Genomic DNA, 15,038 nt, shown 5'->3' on the forward strand with positions numbered 1-15,038 from the left:
TACTCATTCCGTCTGTTTTGTCTGGAACGAACGCTTGCTGTCGCCTCGGTGAGGTAACCGTTTAGCAAGCGTTCGCGTTCTTTTTGTTTTCGTGTTTCTTTGGTTAGTCAGTAATGGTACGCTTTGTCGCTATTGCGCTTAACGTGTGGTGACCGCGTTTAGTTAGTCCTGTTTGCTCCTTTGTGTTGGATTACAGTTTATCAGTTCTGTCTTTATTCTTCCTTTGCTCTGTCTTACTCAGTCTTGTGTCGCTATCAGCAATCGCCATTCTTGCGATTGCGTTCCCACTTGGTCTTCGCTGTTGTGTGTTCACCGTCGCCGGGTGGCGACTAGATTAGTGGACACACATACATTCTGTCTCTGTGCTCACTCTCTCTCTCTAAGGGCTATCTTGCCCTGTATTGCTTCATCTCGTACAATTCCCACCTGGCATCTGTGGCAGTGCAGAGGGTTTATTCCTCTGCACTCCACAGCTCCATCTGCCGGTAGGAATTGCTCTCTACAGGTGCATTGCACCAAAGCTGGGTTCTGTTATTTTAAATGCTTGTGGAGTATTTCCGCAGTGCCAGCGCGCATCTTGTGCGCTGACCACGGAAATAATTCCCCATTCATTACAGTTCTACAGAGTTTATAGAACTATGGAAGATTTCTAGTTTCCTGATCCACTGTAGAAACAGAAGGGGAAAAATATGTGCCAGAGACCCGCAATCAGCTGGGAACAAGCTTTCTTTTTGTGGTATACTACATTTGTGGAAATCAGCCCTTTTTTGCTGGTAAGAGGAGAATTGCTTTATATTCCCTGTAAGTCTACAGGACAGGTACATAACAATAATGAAGAATGTACGGGATAACAACCACTAACGACAATCATGCCCGTCTCACCCTGAAAATAGTAAACACTCACTATAAGGGAACACAGGGCTATATACATATAAACATTAATTTTATTAGACCCAACAATATCAAAAACTTGGACTAAAATTTTTTGATGTTGTTGGGTCTAATAAAAACACTGGGGGCCCACCAAAGAAATTTCAACCTGGGGCCCACACGACCCATGATTGCAGTGAAAAAAAGGGGCGTGATCATGCATCGGAAGGTGGGCGTGGTCATGATGTATTATGGACAGGGACAAATGTATATGATCTCAGCAGCATTGTAATTCAGAGACACTGCTGCCCATCAAAACTTTGCATAGAGTCCCCTTCTTCAATATAAAGTAATGTCCTACTTTGCAGAGGTTGCGACCGCAGAGGTTGCGACCACATCGGGGCCCTTGGGCCAAAAGGGCCCCGAAGGGCCCTCCTTCAACTACAGTATTACCTCTCTGTTGGTCCTGTGCTCATAATAATCGCTTCTATAGATACTTTGAACAGTGGTAATCATTAACAAGCTATTTTCAATCCCCTTCTTGCACCTCGGACACTGCAGTTGCCATTGGCAGGTTTTGGTGCGTCGTATCAATTGTTATAGAGTGCTTGGGGGGCCCCATTGTAAAATTTGCATCGAGGCCTACAGCTCCTTAGGTACGCCACTGCTCTCAGCATGAGTGATTACAGCACTGAGAAGAGAATTTTTGTGCTGCAGGCAGCAATTGGAGCTCTGTCAGACAAGGAGGGGGGGGACCCACCAGAGACCAGGAGGCGGGGCCCACCGAGGGAAAAAACTGTACTACTGTGGCCCAGTCCGACCATGTATAGCCCTGTGCTCCCTTATGGTGCAGGTACAGAACAAGACTTGGCTCCTCCCAGCAACAGGAACGTTAAATTGGACCTCTCTGTAAATTATAGAAACCATCATGGTAGCTCAGTACTGTTGCTAACGTCATTGTCTCGGGGAGTACAGAATATATTGGCACTGATTTCTTTAGCAGAGTCTCCCAGCTCCAGGTTGTAACTTGCTGTGGAGGGGAAGTATCTTCCCTTTTTAGCAAAGTCCTGCCCATAGCCATGTTAGACATGTCAGCCACTGCTTACCTCCCTAGTGTCTCTGCATGCTGATTCCTATGGTGTTTTAGTAGCTTTTTCACCTGATTTCTGTTCATTTCATTTACACATAGAAACACTGTATAACAGTGCTTGCTTTACTGTAATTTGTGTGATATAGGTTTTGCTATAATGGCCCATCTTCCTTTTTTTTGCAACAATTGAGTTTAAATTTTGTTGTTTTTTTTAAATCCTAATTTTATTTTTTTATTTTTCTGTCATACTATAGCCTTTTCATGATGAGATGACGCCTTACCCATTTTGCCTGGTAAATAACAAAAAAAATTATAATTGTTTAGTAAAATAATGCAATGTTGAAAGTTGCTATTGTATGATTTGATGTGGGATGGTTCGGGGGCACAGGTGAAAAGCAACAAATAGCTGTAAAACTTGTATGTTGGTTTGTGAAGTGCAGCACAGATATGTTAAATAGTGCATCTGGCATATGTTTAGATATAAAGAGATAATGATGATTTATTATTATTATTTTGAGAATCTCAGGAGGCTTGTAAGTGCCCCTGTTGCTTTAAACATGCACTTGCAATTTGATGTGGCAAATACCTGTTATTTTAATGACTGTTAGAGACAAGGATTGTAACAGCCAGCTGCGGCAACCTGCAATGTCTGTCCATGTAAGTTAAATATAGCATAGCACCACTTGCTAACCACTGCAGGGAACAGTGTAGGATCCCTTGTAATTTACATGCAGAGGTCTCAATTACCCACATTTGATGTAATTACATTACGCCCCTTTTAAAGCATTTCCTTCTATATAACATGCTTAAAGAGAACCTGTACTGAGTAAAAATATTTAAAATAAACACATGAGGTAACTTCAAATGAACATTACATAGTTACCTTGCCATCAGTTCCTCTCAGAAGCTCACCATTTTTGTCTGACAATAATCCCTTCCAGTTCTGACAATATCAGTTGCTGTCAGTAAAATATCAGTTGCTGCCAGTTATAGCTGGAGGAAAAACGGATGTGCCAGGTAATGTCCATGTTTCCCTATGGCTCAAGTGAGCGATGTTACAGTTTAACTGTGTGCTGACCAGAAAGCTGTTATAGGTAATGGCCATTTTCAAAATGGAGGACGGAAAATTCCCTTGATCACAGTGAACAAATAGGACGTGGGACAGGAGAAAGACACTGAGGAGTAGACTACATGGAAGGTAAGTATGACTTGTGTATGCTTATTTTGACTTTTCATTTTCAGTACAGGTTTTCTTTAAAGAGACACTGAAGCGAAAAAAAAAAAATATAATATAATGAATTGGTTGTGTAGTACAGCTAAGAAATAAAGCATTAGGAGCAGAGATATGTCTAATATTTGTTTGCAGTACAGGAATAGTTAAAGTGAACATCCGGACTAAAAATCGACTCAGCAGCACTGAAAAGGCTTGGTGTTTCTTGAACAGTATCACAGCATCAGAACTTTGTTTCTCTTATCCAAGCCTCATTTTTAGCTGCACAGAAGAAAACTGCCCGGGCTTTTTTCCCCTGATGCTGTGCAAAGCATGATGGGATTTCTGAAGTTGTTGCTCTCATTCTGCTGTTTTGGTGCAAATTTTTTTTTTTTACATTTTGAATTTGACATATGAAGCCTAGCGTGTGCAGCTGGGAGGGGTAATCAGGACACAGGACAGTTGGAACTGTGTCTCCTGCTCCTTGTCACTTCCTTTCAACCAAAAAGATGGCTGCCCCCATGACAAAGATGGCAGCCCCCATGAATCACAAACATTTGCCTGATCTTTTAAAACAGGGTGGGTAAAAAATTATATTACATATCTATTCTAATTAACATAACTAATGTAACTTAATGACAGTATGTTTGTTTAGGCTGAAGTTCCCCTTTAAGAAACTCCAGTTGTTATCTATGCAAATACCCATTGAGCTTGGTGACTTTGAAAGTCGCAGAGAGCTCTGACTTCTGATTAGGTTATCTCAGCTGTATTAGGTTTTTCTTTTGTAGAGAACAGTTCAGGACAGGTCAAAGGTTCACTGCCTGTTCTGTAAAAACTTTTAGGGCCTGTAGAATGCTGAGTAATGTGTACACTGCAAATATTAGAGAATGATGTAATGTTATTAAAAAAACAAAAACTGTATAACTGAAAATAAAAATATGATTTATTTTTTTTGTTTTGTTTTTTGCTACCAATGTTCTAGTTATTACCCCTACTACACAACCAATTCATATCATAATTTTTATTTCGCTTCAGTGTCTCTTTAACTACTTTGGCCTTTTTGGACGTATAGCATACGTCAAAAAGGCCGCCTGTGCGTTACCCAGGGAATCAATGAATTGGGACATGGTTGCCCGATCATTGATCCCTTTCCCCGTCAGAAAAGTGGGGTTTAATTATGGAGGCATGTATTATTTTAAAACTATGATGGCCGAAAACTGAGAAATAAACATTTTTTTGTCTTTTCTTATTCTTCCTCTTAAAATGCATTTATAGTAAAGTAGCTCCCAGCAAAATGTACCACCCAAAGAAAGCCTAATTGGTGGCGTAAAAAACAAGATATAGATCTGTTCATTGTGATAAGTAGTGATAAAGTAATAGGCGAATGAATGGGAGGTGAAAATTGCTTGGATGCATAAAGTGAAACGACTGAGGGCTGAAGTGGTTAAATAACGAATACCAGCAGTGAGGCGCATATAGAATTAGGTACATTTACATCAGACTAAGGCCACATACACACATCAGACCATAGTCTTTTGAAAATGAAAGATCACAGACCAATCTTACCACCCTTCATGTAGTATGAGAGCCATACTCTACACAGTCTTTTCTATGGAGCTGAACTCCACATCAGAAAAAAATCTTTGCAAGATGCTGCACACACAGATGCTGTACAGACACAAAAGATCAGTATCTGCAAAAGATCTGTTCCTGCCAAAAATCCATTCCTGCAAATTGCAATGATAGTCTATGAGATCTGCAGATCATCATACACACATGATTTAACTGACATTCATCTGCAGATCAAGCAATCATCCGCAGATCTGAAAATCCATCCTGGTGGATCTGATCTGCAGATGAATGTCAGTTAAATCATGTGTGTATGATGATCTGCAGATCTCATAGACATTCATCTGCAGATCAGATCCACCAGGATGGATTTTCAGATCTGCAGATGATTGCTTGATCTGCAGATAGATGTCAGTTAAATCATGTGTGTATGATGATCTGCAGATCTCATAGACTATCATTGCAATTTGCAGGAATGGATTTTTGGCAGGAACAGATCTTTTGCAGATACTGATCTTTTGTGTCTGTACAGCATCTGTGTGTGCAGCATCTTGCAAAGATTTTTTTCTGATGTGGAGTTCAGCTCCATAGAAAAGACTGTGTAGAGTATGGCTCTCATACTACATGAAGGGTGGTAAGATTGGTCTGTGATCTTTCATTTTCCAAAGACTATAGTCTGATGTGTGTATGAGCCTTTAGAGGCAAGCCTCAAAACCTCCAAAGGGTGTAGAAACACAAACCACTTTAGTAACATTTAGCTGATTGCAGTCACAATTTATTTGTAAAGCAAAAATAGATAACAACCAGTTTAACATCTAAAAAACAAACAAAAACCTTTAAAATTTTCATTTCAAGTTCAACTCCTGGAAAAAATCTAGTTTTGCATGGTGTGTAGAATGAGTTATGACCACATTAAGATGTATGAGTCTGTGCGGCCCCATTTAATCACCAAATTAGTAAATATCTCCAATATAGGCAGACGTGGAAACAGTTACAAATGTATTTTGTAAAGCGAGAATGTCCATCATTGATCAGGGGGGCACTATGGTTCCTATATTGAAGCCTTGGAAGTCCACAGAGGTCACGAGACAGCAGGGGCATTGCTAGGATCCTAAGAGATCCAGGGCACTTTTGGGCACTCCAGCTGGAAAATCAGTGTGGCCACGCAAAGAATGTGGGTGTGGTCATGGATGGAGCTAAATTTTCATGAACTTAAAGAGAATCTGTACTGTCCGATTTGTACAATAAAAAAACATACCAATCAAGTCACTGTGATCTCCTAGATTCCTCTTTGCCGGTTTCACCGCTCCAGGAAGTGATGTATGTGTGTATATATGTATATATAATATATATCTCATGTTACAGTATACTACAAGTTTTTATTACCAGTGAATTATCTGCAATCCTGTCAGGGATTCTCACAGTTTCTCAGCATTACAAGCTGAAACAGAGAGCAGAGGCCTGCCTGTAAGGGATAAACAAAGCACACACACAGCCTGCAGGGGGCGTGCAGAGGGCATGCATAACTTCTCCCTGTCACAGCAGAGGCAGTGCATTGCTCTCTGTGTCGACAAAGCCTGACAAAGGAAAGAAGATTAGATATATTACAGAGACAGTGCAACTAGAAAAGGCTTCAGTAATCCAGAGCACTTTTTGCTCAGACGGCACGTTCCCTGAGTTTTTCCAGCAAGATGGTGCACCACCACATTATAGGTGTCAGGTCCGAACATTCCTAGATCAAAAGTTTCCTGGAAAGTGGATTGGCCGTCGTGGGCCAGTTGAATGGCCCCCAAGGTTTCCCGATCTGACCCCTTTAGACTTTTATCTTTGGGGTCATCTGAAGGCATTGTCTATGCTGTGAAGATACGAGATGTGCAGCTTCTGAAACTATGAATACTGAAAGCCTGAGCTAGCATTTCTCCTACCTTGTTGCTATCCGTATGTGAAGAGTGGGAGAAGGGGGTTGCATTGACAATCCAACACATTGGGCAGCACATTGAATACATTTTATAAGTGGTCAGAAACTTATAAATAACTCATGAAAGAATAAAGTTACGTTAAAACCAAGCACCCCATTGTTTTTCTTGTGGCATTCCCAATAAGTGTGATGTGTCACACGACACTCTTCCAATTGAAAAACAAAAGTTGGATTCAAAATGGCCGCCAGGGTCACCACCCATCTTGAAAAGTTTCCCCCCTCACATATACAAATGTGCCAAAAACAGGAAGTTAATATCACCAACCATTCCCATTTTATTAAGGTGTATCCATATAAATGGCCCACCCTGTAAATATTAACAGGAGTGTATCGGATATTTATTTCTGAGACAGCAGCAGGCCCATTTCATTTAGTTCTTATTAAAGAGAGTCTGAAGCGAGAATAAATCTCGCTTCAGAACTCATTGATAGCAGGGGCACACATGCCCCTGCTAACTATGAGCTCTGAAGCGAGATTTATTCTCGCTTCAGAGTCTCTTTAAGTGTGTCAGTGTGGTAAAGAATCAGCTAGATTAATTGTACATTATACATGTCTGCATTCTCTTATGTGATCATTACACGTCAATGTCTTTGTTAATGGATTAGGAGCTTGTTATCCCTTGTTTGTTTTGGACTCTGGGGGATGGGTGGGTTTGAGTTTCTTACTGTTATTGTGTTTTTTTTTTTTTTTGTTTTTTTTTGTAGCAAAAAACTTTCAATAATCTTTAAAAAAAAAAAAAAAAAAAAAAGTGCTGGGACAAGCCCGACATTGGATTGGATAGGATTAAAGACATGCAGGGCTTCTGTTACTATAACAAATACAAGCTTTATTTGTTACTTAAAGGGGTTCTTTCGTGAATGAGGAACAAAATAAAGTGGTTTATGCATAAACTATTTGTTATAATTTAAGTAGGCCTCAGTTATTTGGATTGAGTTTTAGGTAAAAGGCTTGTTCGCAGAATATACCTTTAGAGTTTTCAAAGATGCAGGCAGAAGCATCTCAGTGTCTGCTTGAAGCAGATGATGCAAGCAGATACTGAGAACATGTTCCTGAATGAAGGCCAAAGGCCTACACTGCCCCAGACAAATGGACTACGAGAACAATCAACATAGGCCATATTTACAAAATATCACATTCTTGTATGTAAGTGAAAGGCATTATTAAATATTAATCGAGTAGGTGGGGTTTATGACACCACGAGGGATCTAAGCCAATAGTCGGGTCTGGGGGAGGGCTCAGATGAGGTCATATTTAACTCTTTCCTAGTCAGTATTAAAGGGCCGGATGGGCCAGCGGAGGAGACTCTGACTCTTACTTTCACGCTCTCCATCTACTGGCTTCTACTGACTGGAACCTAATTATTTTCCTTAATTTATGTAATCTGATATAGTGTATGCTGTACATAGGTAGTCTAGAAGATGTAACATAGGATAGACCGAAGAAGATGACCTGATTATCTTCAACAGGAAGGTGATCAAGTGCTTCTAACGCAACCTGAGAATCTGGTCTATCTCCAATAATGCTTGCTGTGTGGAGAGTCGAGTTATCTCAGTCTGTGAGTTGCCACTCTAGGAAGTGGCTGGTGTTGAAGCAAAAAGGTGATTTATAACACTATTAACCACTTCACCACTGAGGGGTTTTACCCCTTGAGCACCAGAGCAATTTTCACCTTTCAGCGCTCCTTCCATTCATTTGTCTATAACTTTATCATTACTTATCACAATTAAATTAACTATATCTTGTTTTTTCCGCCACCAATTAGGCTTTCTTTAGGTGGGACATTATGCCAATAATTTTATTCTAAATATGTTTTTATGGCAAAATAGGAAAAATGTGGGAAAAAATGCATTATTTTTCAGTTTTCGGCCATTATAGTTTTTAAATAATGCATGCTACTGTAATACCCATGAAATGTATTTGCCCATTTGTCCCGGTTATAAAACCGTTTAAATTATGTCCCTATCACAATGTTTGGCGCCAATATTTTATTTGGAAATAAAGGTGCATTTTTTTCAGTTTTGCGTCCATCCCTAATTACAAGCCCATAGTTTATAAAGTAACAGTGTTGTACCCTCCTGACATAAATATTTAAAAAGTTCAGTCCCTAAGGTAACTATTTATGTATTTTTTGTAATTGTAAATTTTTTAATTTTTTTTTTAATTACAAAAAAAAAAAAATGGGGAGTGTGGGAGGTAATGAGTTAATTTTTTGTGTATAAGTAATGTATTTGTATGTGAAAAATGCTTTAGGGCAGTGGTTCCCAACCCATGTGCCGCGACACATACATGTGTCGCGGCAGCTTCGGGTATGTGTCGCGGCTCTCTCGGAGGGGAGCAGCGCAGTAGAGGGAGAGCTGTGGGCAGCGGCGGAGGAGGCCATATCCCCCCCCCCCCTTCTCTCACCTTAGGGTCCTCTGCCTCCCTCGCTCTCCCCTCCGATACTAACTGTGGCGGCGCTTGGCAGTGGGCAGGACTTACCTTCCGTGTCGCTCCAAGCGCCGGCCGGAGGTTCTGGTTCTGCAGCCGCTGCTCTGGTCTGGATCAGGCCAGAGTAGTGGCAAATCATCCCGCGCCGGCGATGAGACGAGACCAGATGGGACAGAGACACGGAAGGTAAGTTCCGCCCCTCTGCCAGCCACCGCATTTCGTTCCGGAGGAGAGAGCAAGGGAGGGAGAGCACCCTGAGGTGCCTCTCTCCTCCTGGGGGGGGGCACCTGGCTACATATACTGGGTACATAAATCCCTGGCTACATATACCGGGGACATATACGCCTGCCTACATATACCGGGGACATATACGCCTGCCTACATATACCGGGGACATATACGCCTGCCTACATATACCGGGGACATATACGCCTGCCTACATATACCGGGGACATATACGCCTGCCTACATATACCGGGGACATATACGCCTGCCTACATATATACTGGGGACATATACCCCTGCCTACATATACCGGGGACATATACCCCTGCCTACATATGCCGGGGACATATACCTCTGGCTACAGCTACCGGGGACATATACCCCTGGCTACATATACTGGGGACATATACCTCTGGCTACATATACTGGGGACATATACACCTGTCTACATATACCGGGGACATATACACCTGCCTACATATACCGGGGACATATACACCTGCCTACATATACCGGGGACATATACCCCTGGCTACATATACCGGGCACATATACCCCTGGCTACATATACTGGGCACATATACCCCTGCCTACATATCCTAGGCACATATACCCCTGCCTACATATCCTGGGCACATATACCCCTGCCTACATATCCTGGGCACATATACCCCTGCCTACATATCCTGGGCACATATACCCCTGCCTACATATCCTGGGCACATATACCCCTGGCTACATATACTGGGCACAACTGGCTGTTTGTCATTATGTGCATTTACTGGTGAAAAGCTGTCTCTTATTATGTGCAGTTACTGGTGAAAAGCTGTCTCTTATGTGCATTTACTGGTGAAAAGCTGTCTCTTATGTGCATTTACTGGTGAAAAGCTGTCTCTTATGTGCATTTACTGGTGAAAAGCTGTCTCTTATGTGCATTTACTGGGGAAACGCTGTCTCTCATTACATGCATTTACTGGTGAAAGGCTGTCTCTTATGTGCATTTAGTAGGGAAACGCTGTCTCTCATTACATGCATTTAGTTTACGTGTCACGGAGATCTGAACGTTTGGTTTGATGTGTCACGACTCCAAAAAGGTTGGGAACCACTGCTTTAGGGTGTAGTTTTACTATTTGGCCACAAGATGGCAACAGTAACTTTTTGTTTTATGCGACCTCCAAGCGTCCTTCCGGACGCTTGGAGGAAGTACTAGGAGGCTGGGGAACGGGTTATTTTTTTCTTCACAATGATCGCGCTGCTTAGCGGAGAAGCAGCAGATCATTGCGGGGCTTAGATCAACGAACGGGAATGGATTTTCCCGTTCATTGACCTCTGGGTGAGCGGCCGGCGGCGTGTTTACGAGCGGGAGTGCGAGCGGGAGCGCGGGCAGCGGCGGGAGCGCGGAAAGTACGGATTTCTCCGTCCCGGGGGGTTAAAGGATGGAAAAAGGGACAGAGAAATTCGTACGGGTGGGGGTAAAGTGGTTAAACATCCTTCTAAAATAGTGTAAAAAGTTTTTTTTTTGTTGTTGTTTTTTTTTAAAATGAATGGTTTCATCAATACAACATGTAATGTAAACAGTGACGGATGACGGACTGGGAGGCTAATCCATTAGTTATTGTTGTTTAGTTTTTGTTTTTTACTTTCATTTCACAACCATAACTCCTGCCTACCTAGTTTTCAGTGGTATAATCCACTGCTGGCAGGAATCAACTTTATAGCTGTAACAGCTGTAACCTCTAACAAATGGATTAGCCTCCCAGTCCGTTATCCGTCACTGTTTACATTACATGTTGTATTGATGAAACCATTTTTTTAAACTTTTTACACTATTTTAGAAGGATGTTTAATAGTTTATGCATAAACCACTTTTTATTTTGTTCCTCATTCGCGAAAGAACCCCTTAATAGTAACAAAACAAATAGAAGATTACAAATCTCTTAGCAGTTACAAACCTGTGTCTAGTCTGTGCCTCTGTTACAAACCTTTAACCTTTTTTTTTTTTCATTCTTTCTTCCAGCCCCTCAAACCTGGAAATGCAACTGTGGTAGGTATATGTGCTTATCAGTAGCTCTTTCCTTTGCTAAATATTTATTTCTGTGTATTCTATAGATGGCTAAAATATTTTTTTATTGGATCAGTTCTACAGGCAAGCAGATGAGTTTGAGGTGTAAATTGGTTCACACTCACCATGAAGCAAATATTTCTAGGTTACCTACCTGACAATTAGTTGCCATCAGCTGTAAGAGTTGCACAGTGACCCTCATTCAATAAGCCTCATCTCATCTACGTTTTGAACACTTGTATTTATCTAAAAAAAAATGAATTGAAATGGTATTGGACTTTTTTGTATTGTAGAAAACATTTCACATTAATTTCCTTATTCAAAATTAGCTGAAGAACCTACCAGTAATTTGTAAATACGATGGCCATCCAGAAAGTTACAGTTTGCTTTTATCTGCCACACAAGGCATTCTTTCTGTGAATTTAACCTGCGTCGGTCAGGTTAACCTCTCCTTTCCCTGCACCAGTTGTCATGTGACTGCAGAGCGCCAGTAAGAGTACTCGGGGCAATAGTTGGGAATATTGATGGAAGCCTGCCTCTTCCTGTCTGAGAAATTTGAATTTTGGCTAAAGTCTAACTTCCGAAGGGTGATTATGGGCACTGGGGGAAACGAGGAAACAGACAATGCACAGAGGTATGTGCTTCCCGCATTTGTGCTTACCTTGGGTAGCTTTGCCTCAGGTTTGGTATCCTTTAATTTCCTGAGGTATTACGCCGCTCAGGAGGTTTTTCAGCCTCAGAGTCCCCCAGTATAAAACTAATAGATTGCATGCCTGCAAAAGGTTTCACTAGTATTGGTGGCCATGTCATGCGCAGTCACGATACTCCCCATAGAGAAGACCAGAGCTGTGTGGAGAGGCTGCGCCATCACTGGCGCCAGGCTGGGTAATGTATAAGCGGCTGGATCGGGGGGATCAGAAGCGATCGGGGGGTTCTGGCCACCAATACTAGCTAGCTTAGTGCTAGCTAAACCTTTTGCAGGCATGCGATCTATTATACAGTATCGGGCATACTGCTAAGGAGGTTAATAAAATGATTTCCTTTTCATATTACTTTGAGGTCTGACTTGGGGATAAGTTTACCTCCCTTGACTGTTTTATCATTTTTAATATTTTTTTATCCTACTCAGGGTGCCTATTTACTCCTGGCTATAACCGCTGAAAAGATGCTTTGAATAGTAATAACCATTTATAGACTGTCTCCCCTCCCCTTTTACATCTAACACTGCAGCTGTCCTTTGCATGTTCTAATGCTCCATATCAATTGTTATGGGTAGAGTGCTTGAGAGGGCACAATATAAAACTCACACTAGGTCTCAGCTCCACTTGGCTTTCCATCTTAGTAAACCTGTTAACCTATAAAAATTCATTCTGTTTATATTAACATCTCATTGACCATCTCCACAGCTTGTTGCCTACATCTACTGTAGATCCAGATGGAAAAACTAATCCCGCAAACAGTGATCACCCATGTAATGCATGTGATCTTAAAAAAAAAAAAAAAAAAAAAGTAGAGACTCCAAACTGGTGACTATCAGAGCAGCAAAATTCTAATTCTGCATTGCTAACAAATTGCACCTTTGTAGCAGCAATTTAGCTAAATTTGTGATTTATCAGGCTGAGTGACTCTTGCCCTCCCCGTGGATGCTGTAAATTGTTGATGCCAGTAAATGCCCTGCATGGTCTGGTGTTGAACTATTCTTTTTTTTTTTATTTGATTTGTTACTACCAAGAAAGGTTTGCATTAATATAGTGGGCCAAGAAAATGAATGTTACTATGGAGGCTATTGCTCTCAACTTCGAATATGTTTTATTTGTTACTATTTATTTCATATGTTATTAACCTAGTCAATATTGAGAATAAAAATGAGCAGAACTTATAATATAAAGATATTCAACTCACCCTTGAAGTACGGGTAGACTGTGTGTTGAGGAGACCAGGTGTCAGGCTGACTGAAAGTGTGTTTAGGAAACTGTTGTGTCTCACTGTAATATGATCACGAGCATTCAAAAGCATTATACCTGTATACTTACATAGTTACATAGTTATTTGGGTTGAAAAAAATACATGCATACATCCAATTCAGCCAGAGAATAAACAACCCATATCAAGAGCGTATCTTTTTTTAGCTTTCATGGTTCAAACTTCTAAGAACCTTGAGAGTAAGGACAAAACATAAAAAATAAAATGTATGTCCTTTAACCTCCCTGGCGGTATATTAAAAACCGCCAGGGGGCAGCGCTGACGTTTTTTTGCTATTTTTTTTTTTTTTTTAAATCCTGTAGTGAGCCGAGGGCTCGCTACATTATAGCCGCTGCTCAGCGGCATCCCCCCAGCCCCTCCGATCGCCTCCGGCGATAGGCGATCAGGAAATTCCTGGAGGGCTTCCCCCGTCGCCATGGCGACGGGGCGGGATGACGTCTCCGACATCATGGACGTCGTGACGTCTAAGGGAGTCCCGATCCACCCCTTAGCGCTGCCTGGCGCTGATAGGCCAGGCAGCGCAGGGGTCTGGGGGGGGGGCTGTACGGCGGCGCGGATAGCGGCGATCGAGCGCGGGGCGGCGGCGATCGGTGTGCTGGCGCAGCTAGCAAAGTGCTAGCTGCGTCGAGCAAAAAAAAAAATTACGCAAATCGGCCCAGCAGGGCCTGAGAAAACTTCCTGCGCGGCTTACCCCGAACTTATACCGCCAAGGAGGTTAATGGCCGACTAAAAGTTTCAATAAAACTAGGTTGCTGCCGTTCAAGAATTATGTTAGGAAGAATTCACTGAGAAGTACATATGGATTTCTTTGCAGCTATGGGTGATGAGGTTTATTTCCCAAAAATGTGACCCTTATGCAGCAAAGTTTAATATTATTTTTTTCCACCACAGCAAAAGACTCCTGTGTCGAAGGCTTTTCCAAACGGTCTCACTGAAAGTCACAGCATCACACTTCGTGGTTTGGTGACGGAAAACCCAGATGAGTCAGTTATTTACTGTAATGTTTTTAAACTCTAATGTTGGTGTCCAAAACTCTCGAAAAAAAATAAAAAGAATTGGTATTGAATTCTCATCAAAATGTCTTATACTGCAACCAAAAGTTGCTGTAAATTAAGCAATAGTACAATTTATAAGTGTAGTAGCTACCATGTCTGGTGCAGGTTAAACATATATTTTGTGTCAGCACTTCCTTTGATAGTACCTGAAGTATGTTGGTGATAGGATTTTAGATGGATTTTACTTTGATCATTTTATTTGAAAAGCTATAAAATTGTCTTTCTTTTATCAGGTGCAGGTCACCTTCATCCTACTTGAGTAGAAATCACCTTACTGGTTTAGCAACTTCCACGCTTTTTTTTTTTTTTTTCTTAAATCGGTGTGGTTTATGGACTGTTAAAGACTTTAGAATGGAAGTAAAGGCTTTCTGTAGTAGATACTGATTTCCCAGAAACCTTTCATAACAAAGCCTAAGGTTGTTTATTGTACTAGTAAATTCATCTCTAGAAAACAGGAAGGAGATGCAGCAATGTGTTGAAATGTTTTTGTGATTTCACACAGGAAACAAAGCACTGACTGCTTTGCAGGTGTTTCATAGGAAATTAATTTGTGTTCAAAGAAAGCCCAA

The 15,038-nt window shown here is 41.4% G+C and overlaps 1 protein-coding gene across 1 annotated transcript in view; it reads left to right on the forward strand.

Moving 5' to 3' along the window:
• The window catches only part of LGALS12 (galectin 12), a 214,346-nt gene that overhangs the window by 184,274 nt on the left and 15,034 nt on the right, over positions 1-15,038 (forward strand). Inside the window, exons 5-7 of the mRNA XM_068260991.1 lie at positions 2,215-2,253; positions 11,387-11,413; positions 14,306-14,397. Of these exons, the coding sequence (XP_068117092.1) occupies positions 2,215-2,253; positions 11,387-11,413; positions 14,306-14,397 (158 nt within the window). The remainder of the gene's footprint in view (positions 1-2,214; positions 2,254-11,386; positions 11,414-14,305; positions 14,398-15,038) is intronic.

Source organism: Hyperolius riggenbachi, chromosome 11 (genome assembly GCF_040937935.1).
Source record: "Hyperolius riggenbachi isolate aHypRig1 chromosome 11, aHypRig1.pri, whole genome shotgun sequence".
Lineage (NCBI taxonomy): Eukaryota > Metazoa > Chordata > Amphibia > Anura > Hyperoliidae > Hyperolius > Hyperolius riggenbachi.